The sequence below is a fragment of the Felis catus genome, chromosome D1, assembly GCF_018350175.1.
Source record: "Felis catus isolate Fca126 chromosome D1, F.catus_Fca126_mat1.0, whole genome shotgun sequence".
NCBI lineage: Eukaryota > Metazoa > Chordata > Mammalia > Carnivora > Felidae > Felis > Felis catus.
In genome coordinates, this window is record NC_058377.1 from 112,931,167 (window position 1) to 112,949,652 (window position 18,486).

At 64.9% G+C, this 18,486-nt stretch overlaps 1 protein-coding gene and 1 long non-coding RNA gene across 8 annotated transcripts in view; both read left to right on the forward strand.

The window, feature by feature from the left end:
* Positions 1 to 18,486, forward strand: part of OSBPL5 (oxysterol binding protein like 5) — a 79,518-nt gene that overhangs the window by 46,878 nt on the left and 14,154 nt on the right. For 5 of the 7 annotated variants that reach the window (XM_019812839.3, XM_023238964.2, XM_045039703.1 and 2 more), the window contains exons 2-7: positions 7,566 to 7,722; positions 9,653 to 9,735; positions 14,245 to 14,325; positions 14,582 to 14,683; positions 15,753 to 15,956; positions 16,646 to 16,730. In XM_019812839.3, the coding sequence (XP_019668398.2) occupies positions 7,566 to 7,722; positions 9,653 to 9,735; positions 14,245 to 14,325; positions 14,582 to 14,683; positions 15,753 to 15,956; positions 16,646 to 16,730 (712 nt within the window). Of the gene's footprint in view, positions 1 to 3,965; positions 4,237 to 6,578; positions 6,815 to 7,565; positions 7,723 to 9,652; positions 9,736 to 14,244; positions 14,326 to 14,581; positions 14,684 to 15,752; positions 15,957 to 16,645; positions 16,731 to 18,486 lie in introns of those variants that run through there. The other 2 variants (XM_019812840.3, XM_006937631.5) reach the window with 2 other exon arrangements.
* LOC109492243 lies at positions 9,742 to 11,108 on the forward strand. Its single transcript, XR_002146090.2, has 2 exons — positions 9,742 to 10,057; positions 10,624 to 11,108. It is a non-coding gene; the product is annotated as an uncharacterized LOC109492243 (long non-coding RNA).

Genomic DNA, 18,486 nt, shown 5'->3' on the forward strand with positions numbered 1-18,486 from the left:
TGCAGCCATGATGCTCTGGTCATGCCCCAGAACAGCCTCGGGCACTGCCCAGGTGGGATTTACATTGTGTGAAAACTGGACGTGACGTTCGCACAGACCCCACATGCCCAGGAGCACAGGACCAGGGGCTGGGCACAGGGGGTCCTTCAAGATCCGGGGCGCGTGTCCCCTGAGCATGCCAGGGCGCCTCCCACCCAGCGCCGAGCAGCCTGGGGCCAGGCAGGCTGGCGTCTAAGACGACCCATGACAGAACCGGTGAAGGGGCCGCGTGTGTGAGAACACCCTTCTTTGGAGAGGGGAACGGTCCGTCCGGGGTGCAGAACTAGCTGAGCCTCCTTGTGGGCCTCCCCTTCCTGAGACGCCCAGCGAACCGGGCGGCCCGACCGGGGAGGGGGCCCCGGAACCACCCTCCTCCCTCCTGAGGGCTCAGCCTGCCGGTGGAGTCCAAAGTGGTGACTGCTGTCGAGGGACCCCCGGTTCCCCTCCGCAGAGAGGGATCCACCTGGGGGCATCCCTGCCTGCACACTCTTCCCCTCCCAGGGTCCCCAGCAGGGTGCGGCCCCAGCCCTCGGCTTCCCCCCTCCGCAGTGTCCCCCTTCCCCTCGGGAAGGGCCGACACCTGCCGACCCCAGAGTCTCCTGAGCAGGAGTAGCCGCAGAGGGTCTCGTGGGGGGATGTGGGGGCGGGCAGTGGGGGACACTGAGGCTGGAGGGGTCTGGAGGAGAGGGGAGGCTGGCCCGAGCCCCTGGGGTCCGCAGTGACCCGCCTCCCTGCACTGTACCCCTGCCCCAGCCTGCTGCAGCCCCTGGGGCCCCAGCCTCGGGGGGAGTGAGGCACACGTGAGCTGTGGCTCACTGCAGCCCGTGACCCACTTTCTCCAGCTTTCTTGCGGGAGTTGTCTGCCCACACGCGAGGCTCCAGCCCCATAATAAGGGAAGACGAGCAGCCGGCTCCAGGCAGAAGCGCCCCAGCTTTGGCCGTGTGCCCCCACTGCGGCGGCCACCTAACTGCGGGGCCGTCAGTCCCCCTACCAGGGCAGACAGCGGCCCGTGGGGCCTCCTCCCCGGGGGGAGAGCCGGGCGGTGGGGGCGCCCAGAGAGAGGGCTTCAGCACCCGGGGCAGGTCCCCCCCACCCCCCACCCCCCGCCCAGGTACGTCCAGGACTTGTAGACGGAGGCCAGGCCCCCCACATGGGCTTCCTCTTCCAGAAGGGGGCGTGAGGTCACTCCGGGGCCCCAACCCACCTCCCTGCTCCAGGTGTGGGAGGGTGGGGCGGGGTCCCTGACCGCCGCGGGCCCAGGTCTCCTAGCTGGGCTCCTGATGCCCCCTCTTGCGGTGGCCCTCCCCACTGCACCCCCGCCTCAGAGGGGGTTACAGTCTGCCTCTGAAAATCAGCCCCCTTCAGTCGGGACAGCTGCAGGATCTGGGGGGGGACATGGTGGGGTCAGGCCTTCAGGGCACCACAGGGAGCCCAGCCCGGGGACTGGGGCTCCCGGAACCGGGTGGGAATGGTGTGCACCGGGCAGTGCGTGTGGGCGGTGCCCAGGCCACCTGACCCCGGCACTCAGCTTGTAGTTGGCCCGGTGTCGGTCAGGAGGCCAGGTGGGCGGATGCCAGAACCCGGCCCTAACCCACAGCCACATGACCCAGCTGAGTCAGCCTGAGAAACGCCCAGGCTGGCAGGCCACTTCCTGCCCCCGCCCCGCGTTCCTCCACACTCCACAGCCACAGCTGGGAAATGTCTCTCTGGGGGAGGCCCCGCTTCTGCTGACCCCCCCCCCCCCACCGGAGCCTGGCCCCCTCCCCTCCTTTCTGGCCCTGGCTTCAGCCCTCCAAAGCACAGAAGGGACTCGGGGCTTGAAGCTGTGCCACCAGAGAGGGCCTGGCTTATGCCACGGGGCCTTACACTGGCCATTTTCCCTCTGGGGGCCTTGGTTTCTGCATCTTTTAAACAGGACATTGAGATTTTCTCGCCCTGCCTCTTGGGTGCCATTGCATTGCATCTGATGGGGTACCACGTTTGAAAGGGCCCAGGGGCGCCTTGGGGGTCACCAGCACAGCAGGTAGACTGGAAACACCCCAGTCCCAAAGCCCCTTGGGGCCCGAACACCAGTCCAGGTGGGCACCGGGAGACCTTGAAGGACCAGCCCCCACACACCAAAGTGCATGCCGGGATGTCCCGAAGAGGCTGCCACTCCCCTGGGGCCTTCTCGCCTTGCCCAGGTTGAGCCAAGCGGTCGGTCCAGCCAGGGGACGGCAGCCCGGCACGCTTCTGGAAACTCGTGCGTGCGTCTGCCCTCAGGAGGGACCAGAGCAGCTGCTGGGCTGGAGCGTAGGCTGGCCTCCCTGGCGTGGCTCTGGAGACCTGGGTGGTTTTTCCCCTCAGCAGGGTCCTCGCGGCCACTAGCCTTGGGACCTTAGCAGGTTTCTGGAACGTAAGGGGGTGTTGTTGACGGGGTGGCTGCTGTCTTCCAACTGATGGCCGCTGTCCTTCCCTGTCCATTGGCTGTGAGGTCGGAGAGCCAAACGGGGGGGGGGGGGCTATTGTCGCTTCATCCCTGAGCCTGTCTGTGACTTTGGAGCGTTTTCCCCGCAGCCTTTTACGGTCCCCTGCATTCAGGCAAAGGTATGAGCCCAGCCACGTTGGCGGCGGTGGTGGTGGGAGCCAGGCCACGAGGCCCTGCTTCTCTGCTCCCATCGGTGACAAAGAGCCGCTGGTGACCTGAGCCCTGTCCCCCCTGCCTGGGAGCCTCTGCTCTTGCCCCCAGCACGGCTGGGCCGGACCCGTCACTCTGGCCCCTGGTCTGAGAGCTCACCAGGCCCCTGTGGGCCCCTCCCTGGGCCCCCGCGGGTCTGGGGCTTTGCCCCCCCGCTCAGAAGAAACCTCCATTTACAAATAGGGACTTGGAGAGAAACGTGGCGAGCTGGGGCACACAGCCATCGGCAGTGGGGCTGGACCCCTCTCCCCAGCTCTGTGTGTGGTCCCCAAGCATCTGTGGGGGGACCGGGGGAATGTGGTCAGAACCGTACCCCCACTTGTGCGCCTGCGGGTGGAGTGGGAGGTGCGTCCATTCTGCTGGATCCTGCTGGATTCCTTCTCTGTCTCAGGCCTTCCCACGGAGAGCTGAGGCTTGGCGGGTTTTGGCCCAGATAACCGGGCTGTGCGTCCCGCCTGCGGAGCCCTGATAAGGCACCAGTGACCTTTCTTTATAAGGATCCCATTGTTCTAGCTCGAAGGTGGGCGTCTGGGTGCTGGTGGAGGGGACAGGGCTTGGGGGCAGGAAACTGCCCAGAAGGCAGGTTCCAGTGGGGGCTGGGAGTGTGCCGGGGTGGGGGCGGGGTGGGCTGGGGGTGCCCACTCCCCAGGCCTTGCTGTTGGCCTTGGCCCAGCATCAGAGAGCATGTCACCTGGCAGGTGCCCAAACGAGGATGTCAACTCAGGGACGCCGGGCTGGCCGAGCCAGGGGCACAGCCTGACCTGTACCTGCGTGCTCGGGGCCAGCCCCGCGTGGGACCCGTCGCCCACTGATGTTGGGGGGCTCTCAGGCCCCAGATGGGAGACCAGAGGGAGTGCCCCTGCGCCCTTGGGCAGCTGGACCCCGGGCCTGGGGAGCAACCAGGCAGGCAGTGAGGTACAGAGGGGACGGCTGCCCACCGTGAGTGCGGCCCCAGGCTGGGGCTGGCTCAGCTGGGGGGGGGGGTGTCTGTCGTCACGTCCCCTGTTCCTCAGCACCCCCTTCCTCCCCCGGGCCGCATGGGGGCTGCACTCCCAGGGCCTGCAAGCCTTCCGTTTCATCCTCAGGAGGCCTCCCTGTGCCAGACCCACCCCCTCCGCCTCCCCTGCCGGCACCCGGAGGGCGGGGCCGCGGTCCTCTGGTGCTAGCGCCACCCCTGGCGTGGCGGGCAGGTGGGGACAGGACCCTCTCCAGGGCCACGATGGAGATCTGCCCCAAACCCACCCTGGCCACCTCTCTGAGGACCCTGCCCTGCCCTGCAGAGAAGGAGGAACGAGGCCCAGGGACGTTGGCCGCACAGCCTTCATTCGCCCCAGGGGCCTCTGGGGCAGGCCGCGAGTCCCTGCTCCTGGCATGCACTGGATAGACAGTGAACAGGACGGTCAGACACCACTCCTCTCTTAGGACCTGTGTCCTGTGGGAAAAGCTAGTGGAGAAGAAAGGAACCCCAGGGAGAAGGCTCTGGAGCTCGGAGCGCTATGTGGAGAATTTGCTGTGTGAGGTGCGAGGGGGCCGGCCCTCTGGAAGGCGACGTTGCAGCTGAGGGTGGGAAGAACCCCGCCAGGCGGAGGTGTGGGCGACGGCATTCCAGGGGGGACGGTCCAGAGCAGAGGCCCTCGGGGAACGGGCTCTGCATTCTCCAGGGACAGAAAGGCGCCCGTGTGGCTGGGAGAGTGAGTGGGAGGAAGGGTGGGGCTGTGGAGGGGCTGGAAGACGGGGGCCAGGGGACTGAGGCTGGCCTGTGTTCTCCGGGCCGGGAGCCACTGGGGAGATGTGACCCGGATTAACTTTTGCAGTGGACACAACAGCACCCCCTCCCCAACACCTCACCCCTGCCTTGCCCACAGCAGAGATCAAGCGCCCAGAGTCAACAGCAGCCAAGGGTGGGACGACCAAGGGAGGTACGAATTCAGAGACCCCTCCCCCTCTGGGCAGGTCAGAGGTGGCTTGTAGGGGCCCCAGCACTCTTCTGGGGTGTCAGGACACAGAGGGGACATTCACTGGTGCACACCTGCATTGCATTCGGATTGGAGGGTGTCCATAGAGCAGTTCAGTTATTTGAAGGTCACCTCTGATGTGTTGGGCCAATAGGAAGGAAGTGGGGAGAAAAGGAGGACTACTCAGCTGACTGGCTGGAAAGATCCATGGAGGAGGGAGGGAGGGAGCGATGAGAGGTTGGGTGGATAGATGGATAGATAGGCAAATGGGCAGCTGGCTGGCTGGCTGGATACATGATTGGATGGATGAATGGGTGGATGGATGGATGGATGGACGGATGGGTAGGTGAGTGGATGGATGGATGGACAGATGGATGATGGATGGATGGATAAATGATTGGAGGGATGGATGGATGGGTGGATGGATAGACAGATGGGTGGGTGGATGCATGGATGGATAGACAGGTGGGTGGGTAGGTGGATGGATGGATGGGTGGGTGGGTGGTTAAATGATTGGATGGATGAATGGGTAGGTGGGTGGATGGACGGATGGACGGATGGACAGGTGGGTGGGTGGGTGGGTGGAAGGATGGGTGAGTGGGTGGATAAATGATTGGGTGGATGAATGGGTGGGGGTGGATGGATGGACGGACAGATGGATGGGTGGGTGAGTGGGTGGATGGACAGATGGGTGGGTGGATGGATGGGTGGGTGGGTGGGTGGATAAATGGATGGATGAATGGGTGGGTGGATGGATGGATGGACGGGTGGATGGGTGGGGGGATGGATGGATGGATGGATGGATGGATGGATGGATGGATGGGTGGGTGGATGGATGGATGGACGGGTGGATGGGTGGGGGGATGGATGGATGGATGGATGGATGGATGGATGGATGGATGGACGGGTGAATGGACAGGTGGATGGATGGAAGGGGGAGGGAAGGAGGATGGTGTACATGGGTGGATGGTGCAGTTCACAGACTAGAGTCCCACTGGCCGTTAGCAGTGCTGGGGGAAGGCACCTATAGGGTCTGAGAAGGCAGCCAGGATCCTCACGCCGTCTCTACTCTGCTTTGGGTGGAGCCGGGGCAGATGGGCCAGCTGGGAGCTGAGACTGAGCTGTAAGCCAGGCTCAGGCAGTGTGGACAAGAGTCCCTCCATCCGCACCAAGTCTGTAAGACTTAACCACTAAGACAGGTGAGACCCCAGGTGAGGGAGGCCTACCTGGGCCATCACCCCTCATCATCTTCCCTGGGGGCCCCTGCAGGTCAAGTTCATGTCTGACTCGTCTTGGCCACCAACCTGGGTGCTTGGAAAATCTCAGCCGGATGAGTCAGTCAGTCAGCTGGACCTCGTCTCCGGTGCTGGCTTCCTGGCAGGCTAGAAGTGTCCACTGACACTGATCGGCAGGGCTGGGCCCCCCAGATGCCCGTCCTTCTGGCCCAGCAGCGGGTTTGCTAGAAGCCCAGCTGAGGTAGTGGGAGCGTCGGCCAGGAGCTGGGTTCTGAATCGGTCCCAATTGGCTCAAACACAGGCCTCGCCAGTTACTAGCTGTGTGACCTTGGGCCCAAATCCCAAACAGCAAAGGTAACCAGCTTAGCCAGGTGACAAGATAGTGGTTAGGAAGGGAAGGGCTGGGAGCCCCTCACTCTGACCCTCGGGGGGCGGGGGGACACAGAGAAGGCTCTGGGGCTGCCATGGGAGGAGGTCCGGGGCCACCACCAGATGCCCTGGGCCCCGCCCACTCCGGAGCCCCGCCCAGTCATAGCAGGAAAGGCTCTGTGTCTGAGCCCCCGCCCTGAAAGCCCAGGGCCTTGGGAGGAAATGGGGCCTTTGTCTTGGGTTTGGCAGGAAGCCACCGGCCCACCCAGGGAGGTGGTGCAGCCCCAGACCTGGAGGAGAGATGGGTCAGTGAGCCTTCACGGAGCATGTCCTCAGGGAGCGGATGGAGCATGGGATTAGGAGTCAGGGTCCCTGTCGTGCCACCACCCACCGGGCCATGACCACAGGGCAAGGCCTCCAGCTCTCCGAGCCTTGATTTCCTCATCTATAAAATGGGCTGACGTCTGGGACTTATGTCGACCGCTTGCCCCAGGCCTGCCCAGGGCAGGAGGATCTGGGAGGAGGCCCAGGCCTGCTCGTGAGTGATGGGCTGGGCTGTGCCTGGGGCAGGGAGGAAGCTCCTTCCGGAGAGCCAGGGCAGGGTGTGAACTGGGGTGCCTCTGGCTCTCAGCACACCTGCGTTCTCGGTGCGACGTTGTTGGGGCGCCCGCAACAGAGACCCCCAGGAGGAGCCGAGGCAGAGGGAGGAGAGCCAGGGGCAGGGGGTGCAGGAGGCAGGATGTGCAGGCGGGGCCAGCTGCCCCCGGCGCTCTGGGTTGTGGACCGCACAGCCCTTCTCTCTCGGCCGCCTCCCCTGGGTGCGTCAGCGGCCATCTCCCCTCGAATGGCTCCGTCACCGGGGAGGGCGGGTCTGGTGGCCTGGCCTGGGTCCATGGCACATCTGAGGTCCACTTGGCTGCAGCCAGGGTCCTGCAGAGCCAAGGGAGTGCTGGCCTGGGGGTGCGGTGTCCCCAGAGCAAGGTGTGGGGCTCGTCTGGGTGGGCGGGGCTTCCCGCAGAGGCGTGGTCTTTCCCACGGGGGCGTGGTCTTCCCCTGGCGGCCACTCCCTGCTTGCCGGTGGGTCCCGCCCCCGCCAGGCCCTCCTCGTCCACTCCCGAGACGCCCCAAGTGAGGGCCTGTGTATAAGACGGGGTGACGCCCGCCACTCCCGACTCCGGGAAGTGTCTCCGTGCCCCTAAGACGGGGCGGGTGGGAGGATGCCCGCCGGCCCCTGGGCTCCCCAGTCTCAGCGTGAGGTGTGACCGCCTCTCTCCCGTCCTTCCTTCCAGAAGCCTCCCAGCGCCCAGGCCATGAAGGAGGAGGCCTTCCTCAGGCGCCGTTTCTCTCTGTGTCCACCTTCCTCCACCCCCCAGAAACCCGACCCCCGGAAGCTCACTCGGAATCTCGTCTTCAGTGGAGAGAATGAGCTCTACCCCCTCGGCCCAGGTCAGTGCCCGTGGCTTCCCGGGTTTTGTCCTGGTCAGCGAGGGCGATTAAGCCCCATCCACCGTGGTGTCATGGGAGGTCAGCAGGGGGCTCCCTCGCCCGGGTTATGGGGCAGCTCGTCTGTGGAGAGGCCGTGTGGTGTGGCGGCCCCAAACCTGCCCTCCTGAGACAGGCCCCCTGAACCCCCGCCCCAGTTCTGGCTGGGTGACCCTGGGCCAGCCTCAGGGCCTCTCTGGGGCTCAGTTTCCTCCTCTGTGAAATGGGGATGTGAGCTCCCAGTTACAAAGGAGTCCAGGGCTCTGGGAGGGAACAGTCCAGACTGGGTGCCCTCAGGCCGCCGGTGGGTGAAGCATTGAGCACGCAGGGGACTGGGTCACCCGTACCTGCTGGTGCTTGCCCGGCCCCGGGTCCCCGCCACCCCAGCTCCTCATGCCTCCCGGGCCCACCCAGCAGAGCCCAAGCTGAGCACCGTCTGCATGTCTGTGACTGCTGCCCCAGAGGGCCTGCCTCCCTCCCCATCCTGGGAGATGTCGCCTCCACGGCCTGCCCGCCCCTCGGCCGCTGCCAGCTTCGGGAGGGAGGAGAGGGACGCCCCAGCTGTTCCCGGCCGCAGTGTCCATCCTGCCCCCACCTGCCACCGGGAGAGCCTCAGGCCAATAGGCTGTCAGGACATGAGGGGCTTCTGGGGACATCCCACTGAGTCTCACGAGCAGATAGGAACATGCTGTGTCAGGTCACACGGGCCAGGGCACAGGACACCTAGGGAAATAAAGCTGACATCTGTTCTCTGCTCCCATGCCCTCTCGGGAGCGGGGGGTGGAGGGGGTGGGAAGGACACATCCCAGTTGGTGGCCGGTCTCAGAGGTCTTTGGTCCCCAGAGTGGCCGTCCCATGCAGTGTGGGACCCGGCAGGTGAAGACCTTTTCTCAGGAGGGGAGGGCAGGTCCTGGGGGCAGGGGTGAGGAGGTGGGTGTGGACGGAGGAGAGGAGCCAGTTCCAAGAGGAGCTCCCTTGAGCTAGGAGGATCCCCCAGCAGGCGTCACCCACACTGGGAGGCGACAGAGGCCGGGGGAGCCCCCCAGGACAGCCCTTGAATCGAGGGGGCCTGGAGGAGAGGGCACCTTGGAGGTGGGGAAAGCCCCGTGCTCACCGCCCAGCCCGGGCCCCGGGTCAGGGCGCAGGGGGCTTTGCAGAAGCAGAGGCAGCGAGGCAGCATCCCTGCCGGGGCGGGAAGGCCAGGGCACCTTGAGTGGCCTCTGTCCTAGGGCCTTTGCTGCCCTAGGTGAAGCCGGGCCCCCCAGGACAGAATCATTTCCCCAGGTGGCCATACTGGCTCTTCTGCAGGGCACGGCTCTCGGTCCCCGGCCCCCCGGTCCCCCAGGGGCTCCGGGAGGTGGGTCTGTGGAGCCCCTGCCAGGGCTGGGTCTGGGGACACCTGTGTCCCCGCCCCACCGGGATGGTTCTCCCCCAGCGGCTACCACCTCTGCTCCTCAGCACAGGGACCCGGCTGTGAGCCCGAGACCAGCCCCTCTTCCTCCTGCCCATAAACCGCAGCCTCGGAAGCCCCGTTCAGGACAGAAGGAGCTAGGCAAGGGCGGCTGTTTCCCCGGGACTGAATCCGGACGCCTCCCCTTTCTCTCCCTCGCCCTCAACCAAGCTGGACAGGAAACCAGGCACCCGCCAGGTCGGGGTGCAGGGACAGTGCCCGGCCACCTCCCTCCCAGAGTCCAGCTCCCAGAAGGTTAGGGAGAGAGGGCAGGCCAGGCGCGGTCCAGGCACCCTGAACCCACCATGGGCCTCCAAACCTGGACACCGCATTCCTCCCCTGAAAGCAGGGCCCTGGCCTTACGGTCCTTGAAGGACGTTCCGCGCCCAGGGTGCCCGGGCTCTTCCCTGTGCCCAGGTCCTCACTCGAGCTGCTCTCTTGCAGGGAAGGACTTGGAGCCCAATGGCCAGCCGCTGCCGAGGGACGAAGGGCCCCCGACCCCGGGCTCTGCCACCAAGGGGCCACCGGTAAGAGCCTGGCCGTGGGAGGAAGGGGACAGCCCGCCGTCCCCAGCCCACGCGGGCCCGGAGGAGCGGCTCCGAACCCCGGCCTGCACGCCTGGGAAGGAAGGCTGGGGCGGAGTCACAAACAGTGCCGTGGGCTGTGTCATCGAAGCCGCCTTTGTGGCAAAACACGGGCCGGGGAGGCCCGGGGCCGGACCAAGGCTTGGGCTGCTCGGTGGCATTCGGGGACAGGAGATTCTAAGAGGAGTCCGCGGAGTCTTTCTGTTGTAGGCAAACCGCCGAGCCTCCCCTCCCTCTGCCTTTGCCTCGGCGCTCCCTCCACCAGGTACACCCTCCGCAGGGCGAGTTCTGGAAGCCCACGCGCCCACACGCCCCGCGGGCCTCCCATGCCAGCCTCTCCTGGCCCAGGCACGGCTGTGCCCTTCCAAGCAGAACCTCTGGTCCAGGGATGGCGCTGAGGCCCCGGGCAGTGCATGGAGGGTGTTAGGCGTACCCTTCTGTCCCCCAGAGGGTCTCAGGCCAGGGTCCCCAGACGTTGACGGGGGTTGGTGGCTCTGGCTTCTTGCCATGGGGCTGGGGAGCAGTGCAGACAGACAGGCGGTTGGCCCCCTGCCCGACCACCTGCGACCCCGTGTGATCTCGAGTGACTGCCTTGCTCCCCTGGGGCCTCGTGGCCTCGTCCAGCAAAGGAGGGCTTGCTGTGGCTCTCGTGGTCTGTCCCTGTGTCTGCCTCGGGCGAAGAAGAAACCAAACCTTTGGTGGGTGCCCCCCACCTGCTGGAGACCGCGTGTCCCTTCCCTGGCCCCCAGGGCCGCCAGCTGGGGAGGAGGAGGCAGAGCATAGTTATTTGCTTATTTGTATTTAATTTAATTTTTTCATTTTTAATTACAGTATAACACGCATAGCCCAGATTTACCGCCCTACCCGTTTCTAAGCACGCAGCTCCGGGTGGCATTAAGTGCGTTCAACTCTGTTGTGCCGCCGTCCCCCATCCGCGACCAGAACTTTCCGTCTTCCGAAACGAAACTCCGTCCCATTAAAACACTACCCCCCCCACCCCCTCCCCCAGCCCCGACGCCCACTGTCTGCTTTCTGTCTTTACGAATGTGAGTCCGTGAGGTCCCCGTACGAGTGAAATCCCGCAGGATCTGACCTTCTGTGACCGGCCTGTTTCAATCAGCATCACGTCCCCGAGGTCCATCCACGCCGTAGCGGGTGTCAGAACGCCCTTCCTTTTTAAGGCTCAATGCTGTTCCCTGGCAGGAGTGGACCACTTGGGCTATTTATTTTCTCAAGACACAAGTTTATGGCGTAACAACACTGGAAACACAGCTGTGTCTTTCTACGAGCCAATAAAACACAGCCACTGGCAGCAACCCTTGACTTGGTTCAAATTTCAGATCCGGTCTGTTCCGTAACCGTGTCTGAGCGTCTCCCGAGGGGCACGCGCTGCTGGGGTGCTGCGTCGGGCTCATGGAGAGAACGACGTCCTGCTCTCCTGGTGCGTCCGACCTGGCTGGGGGGGGGGGGACAGCGCCAGACGAGACAAGGCCACCCGTAACGTGTCGGCCCCTGGCGGGGGGACCCCAGATGCCGTAGGGCAACCTGGGGCTGCTGTGAGGACGCGGCTTGGGAAAAGATACAAGCTAATACAGATCTTGTCATCTTCCTCGTGGGGCCAAGTCAAACATCCCAAAACCTGCCGTGTTAGGTGCGCAACTCAGTGGTGTTTAGTGGGTGCTCGGCGCTGGGTTGTTCCGAAACCTCTCCGTCCCCCCAGACGGAAACCCTTCAGAGCCTTACCTGTTCTGTTGCTGGGCCAGACGGTCGTTCTGGGGTCATGGGGAATTCTAAAGCATTCTGTGTTCAGCTTTCTGGGGAATGCCAAACTGGCTTCCACAGCCCCTGCACCGTTTCACGACCCCACCAGCGACGAGGGAGGGCTCCCCTTGTTCACGTTCTCAGCACGTTTGTACTTTCCGGGTTCTCCTCCATCGTTTTGTGGTGCTCCCGGCGGCTCTGACTTGCGTGTTGCTAATGACTGATGATCCGTCCGGGGCTTCTTGACCGACCGGATGTCTCCTTGGAGAAATGTCTGTTCGGGTTCTCTACCCGCCTTCGAGTTGTGTTGTCTTTGTTGTTGGGTTGTAAGCGCTCTTTATATATGCCAGACCTCAGACTCTGGTCAGATACGTGACTGCAAGTACTTCTGTTCTGCTCCGTCCGGCCCACCTCCCCCCCCCCCCCCCCCGGTCCCCAGGCCCCAGAGCCTGTGTCTCTTCCTCTGTTGCTTAAAGCAAACCCCACTCCTTTGAGTCACATCTGGAGGAGAGCTGGGTGGCAGGATCGTTCATTCATTCACTCATTCATTCATTCATCCAGGATGCTCACCAAACCCCCAGCTGCCGGGGCGGGGCGTGTGCTGGGATGGAACTTCCCTGGCAGGAGTTCTAGACAACAGACAGGACTGCCTGCGTGACGGTCATTGTAAAAGGTGTGGGGCCAGCCAGGGGCAGGTATGTCAGGGTCTGAAGGCAGCAGGGCGGTCAGAGCTGTCTTCCTTCTTGGGAGTGGCTCAGTGGGGCCTGAGGACCCAGCGACAGGGAACAGCATTCCAGGCTGGGGGAACAGCATGTGCTAAGGGGGCTGGGGCACGGTGTGTGAGAGGCCCGGCTCCCCAGGAGGACAACCGGGAGCGTCTCTGTAGCTCAGTCCCGGCCCCCAGAGGCTTGTCACCCGCCAAGTCTGGCATGCACGCCGTCACCCGAGCTTCAGCTCCGAGACTGGCTCTAGAGGCCGCAGGCACCCCTGTCCTTCCTGTGACTCAGCCCCAGCTCGGCCCTCACGAGCTGTGTGACCCTGGGCAGGCTCGGAGCCTCTCTGTGCCACAGTCTCATCTGCGGGATGTGGACAATGATGATGACCCACGGCTGTCGCAGCTCTGTCACTTGTGGTGGCCTGCCCCTCCTTTCCACCCCCAGGGCCTGAAGCTTCTGAAGCTTCTCAGGGGAGAAGCGGCCACGAACCATAGGATTTTCACGTCTCACAAAATAGTATTCTCTGGCCGTTTTTTTGGCCACTTAAAAAGTTGAAACCGTTCTGAGCTCACAGGCTGAACAGAAAGGGGGCGGGGGGCGGGATTCGGGCCACAGTTTGCTCTGCCCTCTGCCTCTTAGCCTTTAGTCCTGGCCTTTTCTCCACCCGCAGGGCCTCAGTTTCTCTATCTGTTAAAGGACCGCAGCCCCTTCCAGCCCCAGATCCTGGATTACTGCTCTCAGCCCGTGCAGCGTGTCCAGCGGGCCTGGCAGGCTGTGCCTCGTCCTCGGCTCTGGTCTGGGCTCAGGACAGGGCTTGGGCATTGCCCACCACTCAGCAGCTCCCAGGGCACCAGGAGTGAGAGTCCCCTCTGCACGTGTGCCCCCCCCCCCCCAGAGGCTGGACACACGGCAGTGGCTAGGGTGGACGCTTCCCGGCACCTCTGAGCTCCTGTCCACCTGCTGTCCTCAGCCTCCCTGACTTGTCCGTCTCTGTACCCTCGGCCCCCACCACTGCTGATAAACTGAACAGAGGGTGTCGGACGGGTGTGAGGACAGTACCTTTCTCTGACCTCTCTGGTTCTCTTAGCCTCCAGCCCACCTGGCCACCCCCAGCCCTCTGCAGCCCCAGAATGCACCTGGCTGCCCCCCCAACCCTCTGTAGCCCCAGAGCTCACCTGGGCGCCCCCCAGCCCTCTGCAGCCCCAGAATGCACCTGGCCACCCCCAGCCCTCTGCAGCCCCAGAATGCACCTGGCCACCCCCCAGCCCTCTGCAGCCCCAGAATGCACCTGGCCACCCCCCAGTCCTCTGCAGCCCCAGAATGCACCTGGCCACCCCCAGCCCTCTGCAGCCCCAGAATGCACCTGGCCACCCCCCAGCCCTCTGCAGCCCCAGAATGCACCTGGCTGCCCCCCCCAACCCTCTGTAGCCCCAGAATGCACCTGGGCGCTCCCCAGCCCTCTGCAGCCCCAGAATGCACCTGGCCACCCCCCCCCAACCCTCTGTAGCCCCAGAGCTCACCTGGGCGCCCCCCAGCCCTCTGCAGCCCCAGAATGCACCTGGCCACCCCCAGCCCTCTGCAGCCCCAGAATGCATCTGGCCACCCCCAGCCCTCTGCAGCCCCAGAATGCACCTGGCCATCCCCCAGCCCTCTGCAGCCCCAGAATGCACCTGGCCACCCCCCAGCCCTCTGCAGCCCCAGAATGCACCTGGCCACCCCCCAGCCCTCTGCAGCCCCAGAATGCACCTGGCCACCCCCAGCCCTCTGCAGCCCCAGAGCTCACCTGGCCGCCCCCCAGCCCTCTGCAGCCCCAGAATGCACCTAGGCGCCCCCCAGCCCTCTGCAGCCCCAGAATGCATCTGGCCACCCCCAGCCCTCTGCAGCCCCAGAATGCACCTGGCCACCCCCCAGCCCTCTGCAGCCCCAGAATGCACACTGATGCCCCTTCTCCCCCCAACTTGAATCTCTTTTGCAGGTAGAATACAGGCTATACAATGGGTCCGACAAGGAATGTGTGTCCCCAACAGCCAAGGTCACCAAGAAGGAAGCTCTCAAGGTGGGCACGGGCCCAGGAAGTGGGGACACAAGTGTGTCATTTGTCAGATGGGTGGGCCAGTGAGGTCACCACGCCCCGGCCTGCCAGCGGGAGGGGGCGGGCTGTGCTCTGGCCACCTCCCCACCCCCACTTCTCCCCCCGCCCCAGACTGGACAGTGGGAGCCCCGGTGGGCTGGCGGGCTGGCAGGAGGAGCGGGGGCGGGGGCCAGCTCAGGGCCTTCTCCCTTGACCCGCCCACTGGGTTCCCTGGGCCCAGGCGCAGAAGGAGAACTACCGGCAGGAGAAGAAACGCGCCACGAAGCAGCTGTTCAGCGCCCTGACGGACCCCAGCGTGGTCATCATGGCCGACAGCCTGAAGGTAGGCCAGACGGGCGGGCACGTTGTCCCAGTCTCAGGCCTTTCCAGGGGACATTGCAGAGTCACCCAGGAGGCAGTTGCGCGTGTTTGTTACTGTGAGTCTGGATCAGTGTCCCGTGGGGGCCCCAGCAAAGGACCACAGGCTGGGGGCTTAAAGACAGGAATGCGTTCTCCCCCAGTTCCGGGGGCTGGCCCCTGAAATCCGGTGTGGACTGGGCCGCCCCGCCCCTTAGTGGGGCATCCTTCCTGCTCCCCAGCTTCTGGGGGCTCCAGGCAGCCCTGGGCTGTGGCTTGCTGATTCCAGCCTCTGCCTCTGTCTTCACGTGGCCCCTCCTGTGTCCGTGTGTCTGTGTCCAAACGTCATTGAATCAGAGCTCACCCGGCTCCATTGTGGCCTCATGTTCACCCGCTGAAATCTGCAGAGACCCTGTGTCCAGTTGAGGTGGGGGGGGGGCTCCTGGCCTGTGGATGGGGGTCCCAGGATGCCACGAAGCCCCGTGCCGGGGTGCGGGGGAGGGGAGGCCGTATCACAGCCTCACGGATTGGGCTTAGAGTCTGTGTTTCGACGGGGGTGATGGTGGTTCCCTCAGCTCCTGGGACTTCTCTCTGCCCCCCCTAAGGTGGCGGGAAAGCTGCTGAACCCCGGGGTTGCCACCAAGGACCCCCGAGACAGGTGTACCACCACCTGGTCACCTGCCTAGGACTTGGGCCGGCATGGGCTCCTTTTGGCCCCCCACAAAATAAAAAATTAGGCGCTACAGTGAAATTCTTCTCTGGAGCGAGACAAGAACTGACCAACTCCAAAATTTACAAAGCTGACGATCACAATAGTCCATCGGCTGCTGGGTCCTCCGGGGCGGGGCGGGGGGAGGGGCTCCGATCTGGCCTTGAACCTCACCTGGAAACCTGCACCTGGCTGCAGCGCCTCATTTCTCTGGATTCACTGTAATTTCTGAGCTCCTTGTCAAAGCCCGAGGACCTCGCCCACCGCCCAGCTCCGCCCCCAAGCTGTCCGGGTGCCCCCGGGGCACTGGGCCCCCCCCCCCCCACAGCCGTGCCCCTCCCCGCAGATCCGCGGGACGCTGAAGAGCTGGACCAAGCTGTGGTGCGTCCTGAAGCCTGGCGTGCTGCTCATCTACAAGACGCCCAAGGTGGGCCAGTGGGTGGGCACCGTCCTGTTGCACTGCTGTGAGCTCATCGAGCGGCCCTCCAAGAAAGACGGCTTCTGCTTCAAGCTATTCCACCCGCTGGACCAGTCCGTCTGGGCCGTGAAGGTACCTCCGGGGGGCCCCAGGGCTCAGGGGGGTCGGGCCCCGGGAGGAGCGAGGCCCCGCGGGCGGGCCGAGTAAGAGACGGGCACCGAGGGGCGGCCAGGAGCCTAGTCTCAACTGCTCTGTGGGCCCATCGCCACCCGGCCCCCACCCGGCCGTGGGTTAGGTCTCTCGGTGGCCGGGGACCAGATGCGGCCCGGGCGGAGCACACGGCGATGCGCAGAGGCTGAGGAATCGGCCGTGTGAGCCGCTCCTAGCCCAGCCCTCCCTGCTGCACCTTCCTCACCGGGAGGCTGCCCGTCAGGTTGCCAGATAAAATCCAGAATGTCCAGTTACGGCAGATTTCAGACGAACACCCAAATGGTTTTTTGAGTGTAGGTATGTCCCAGAGATTGCAGGGGGTATACTTCTGCCGTGAAAAGTTACTCATCGTTTCGCTGAACGGGCACCCCGAACGTGCGCGTGCCGATTACGGCCACCCGAAGACGGAGAGAACTCCAGAGCCCAGGACCGAGCCGCGGGCTCGTTCTCCTCTCGCTGCCTGCTGCGTCCGCGTGGCCGGGGGTCTGGCCCCACCTGGGGGACCTGAGGCCGCGTGTGTCTCAGTGCGCGTCTGCCTGACCCCTCGTGACCCGCATCTCCGCCCGTGCCTGCGTGTCCCCTCGGCTGACGCCGGCTCTCTGTCTCTCCAGGGCCCCAAAGGCGAGAGTGTGGGCTCCATCACACAGCCCCTCCCCAGCAGCTACCTGATCTTCAGGGCCGCCTCAGAGTCCGACGGTGAGTCCCCCGCTGCCCTGTGGGTCTCCCTGGTGGGGCCCCGCCTGGAGTGGGCGCCCCGGGGGCATCGCAGACCAGGTGCACGCGGCCCCTGTCCAGACCCTCCCGCTGCCGCCCAAGCAGGACGCGGGCAGATGTCACGGGACAAGCCTGGGCTTGGGCCGGGCAGGCCTGCCATCCACTAGTTACCTCTCGGAGCCTCAGTTTCCCCAGGCCAAAACGTGAATACTGCTCGGCCACCCGGTTGTAACGACCACCCAGTGACCTTATTTAAAGCAACCAGATCGCAGCTGCTGAGCGCCACGCACATGCCAGGCCCCGTCGAATCAGCAGGTTCTACTGTTTTCACCTCCGTTGACATACGAGGAAACTGAGGCACGGGCACACTGTCCCCAAGGAAGCCCTGAGGTCTGGAGAGCCATCCAGTTTCCCAGGCTCCCAAGTGCGGCGCGCGTTGTTGGGGCGCCCTCCAGTGGCGGCTCTGGGGAAATGCAGCTGCCCCTCTTTCAAGCCCTCGGGGCCCAGAGCGGTGGGGGGGCGGGGCTGGTGGACGTTGTCCCGTCCACACCCCAGGAGGGACCGCCCGTGTTCGTGGAGCCCGTGGTCTCAGGGGAAGGAGAGCAGCCCACTGTCAGACAAGGCAGATCGGACTAAAGCGTGAGCTGGGTCCCAGATGGGCGGGGGCGCCGTGAGCAGGGAGGGACGGTGTCCACAGCCCCTGTGCGTATGAGGGTGGGCTTTCTGGAGGACGAGGAGGGGGCCCGGGAATGGGCCTCAAAGGATGTGTAGCATTCGGGGTGTCTGGTCCTTTGTGGCAACGGCGAGGCGAGCCCCGAGCTCAGCAGGCCTCGGTGTCCCCACTCTTTCCTGCGGGGGCTGCTCCCGTGACCCCCACCTCTGCCCCCAGGGCTGGGCGCTCGGGCTCCCATCAAGCCTGCAGTGAAACCCCGTAGGACCCCGGGTGCCCCTGTGAGAACCAGGGGCCACCGTCCCTGCAAACCCTCGCCTCCCAGTCCCAGGCCCGGGATGCCCCCCCAAGCCTGGGATGCCCCCCCAAAGGATTCTGTGGGTTTCAGAGTTAGGGAACGAGAGTCACGCTCTCCGAGAGGCCGCACTTTGAAGGCCCAGACTAGGGAGGTATCGTCACTGTCCTTAATCCCACACCTCGAACCCCTGAAGCTTCTCTCGGAATAACGCTTGATCACGTGATGTGGGGGCATAGACGCCCTCGTGAGTGGAAAGGCCGCTGTTAGTAATCCCACCAGGACCCCGGGGGTCGCCTTGGCGGACAGGCGTCCCCGCAGCTGTGAGCGCCGCCTGGGACACGCGAGCGCTGCTGGTCTCACCCGCTGGCAGCCTCCGCCAGGAAGGCAGCAGGGATGGGGGGCGGGTGGATTGGGCCGGCTCTGCCTCAGGGCCACCCTCCCTCCGGGACGCCCTTGGCTGCCTGCCACGTTCAGCAGCCCCCTCCCCAGCCTGCCGCCCACTGTCCTGGCCTGTGCCGTGGGCCAGCAGGAGCCCCGGGGCCCCTGAGGCGCACCCCTGCCCCCCAGGCCTAGGGCAGGCGGCTGTCGTCAGGCAGGGCCCCGTGTGCGGAAGCTGCAGGTGCCTGGGTCTTGCTCAGGTGTGACCTTGAGGGAGGGAAGGGCGTCTTCCTTGCCCCAGGCTCCTGTCTCCCCCAGTCGGGGGGGGGGGGGGCTGGCCGCCAGGCCCCGTCCTTGTTCACGTCTGCCACCCGCACTCGCCCACGTGCACC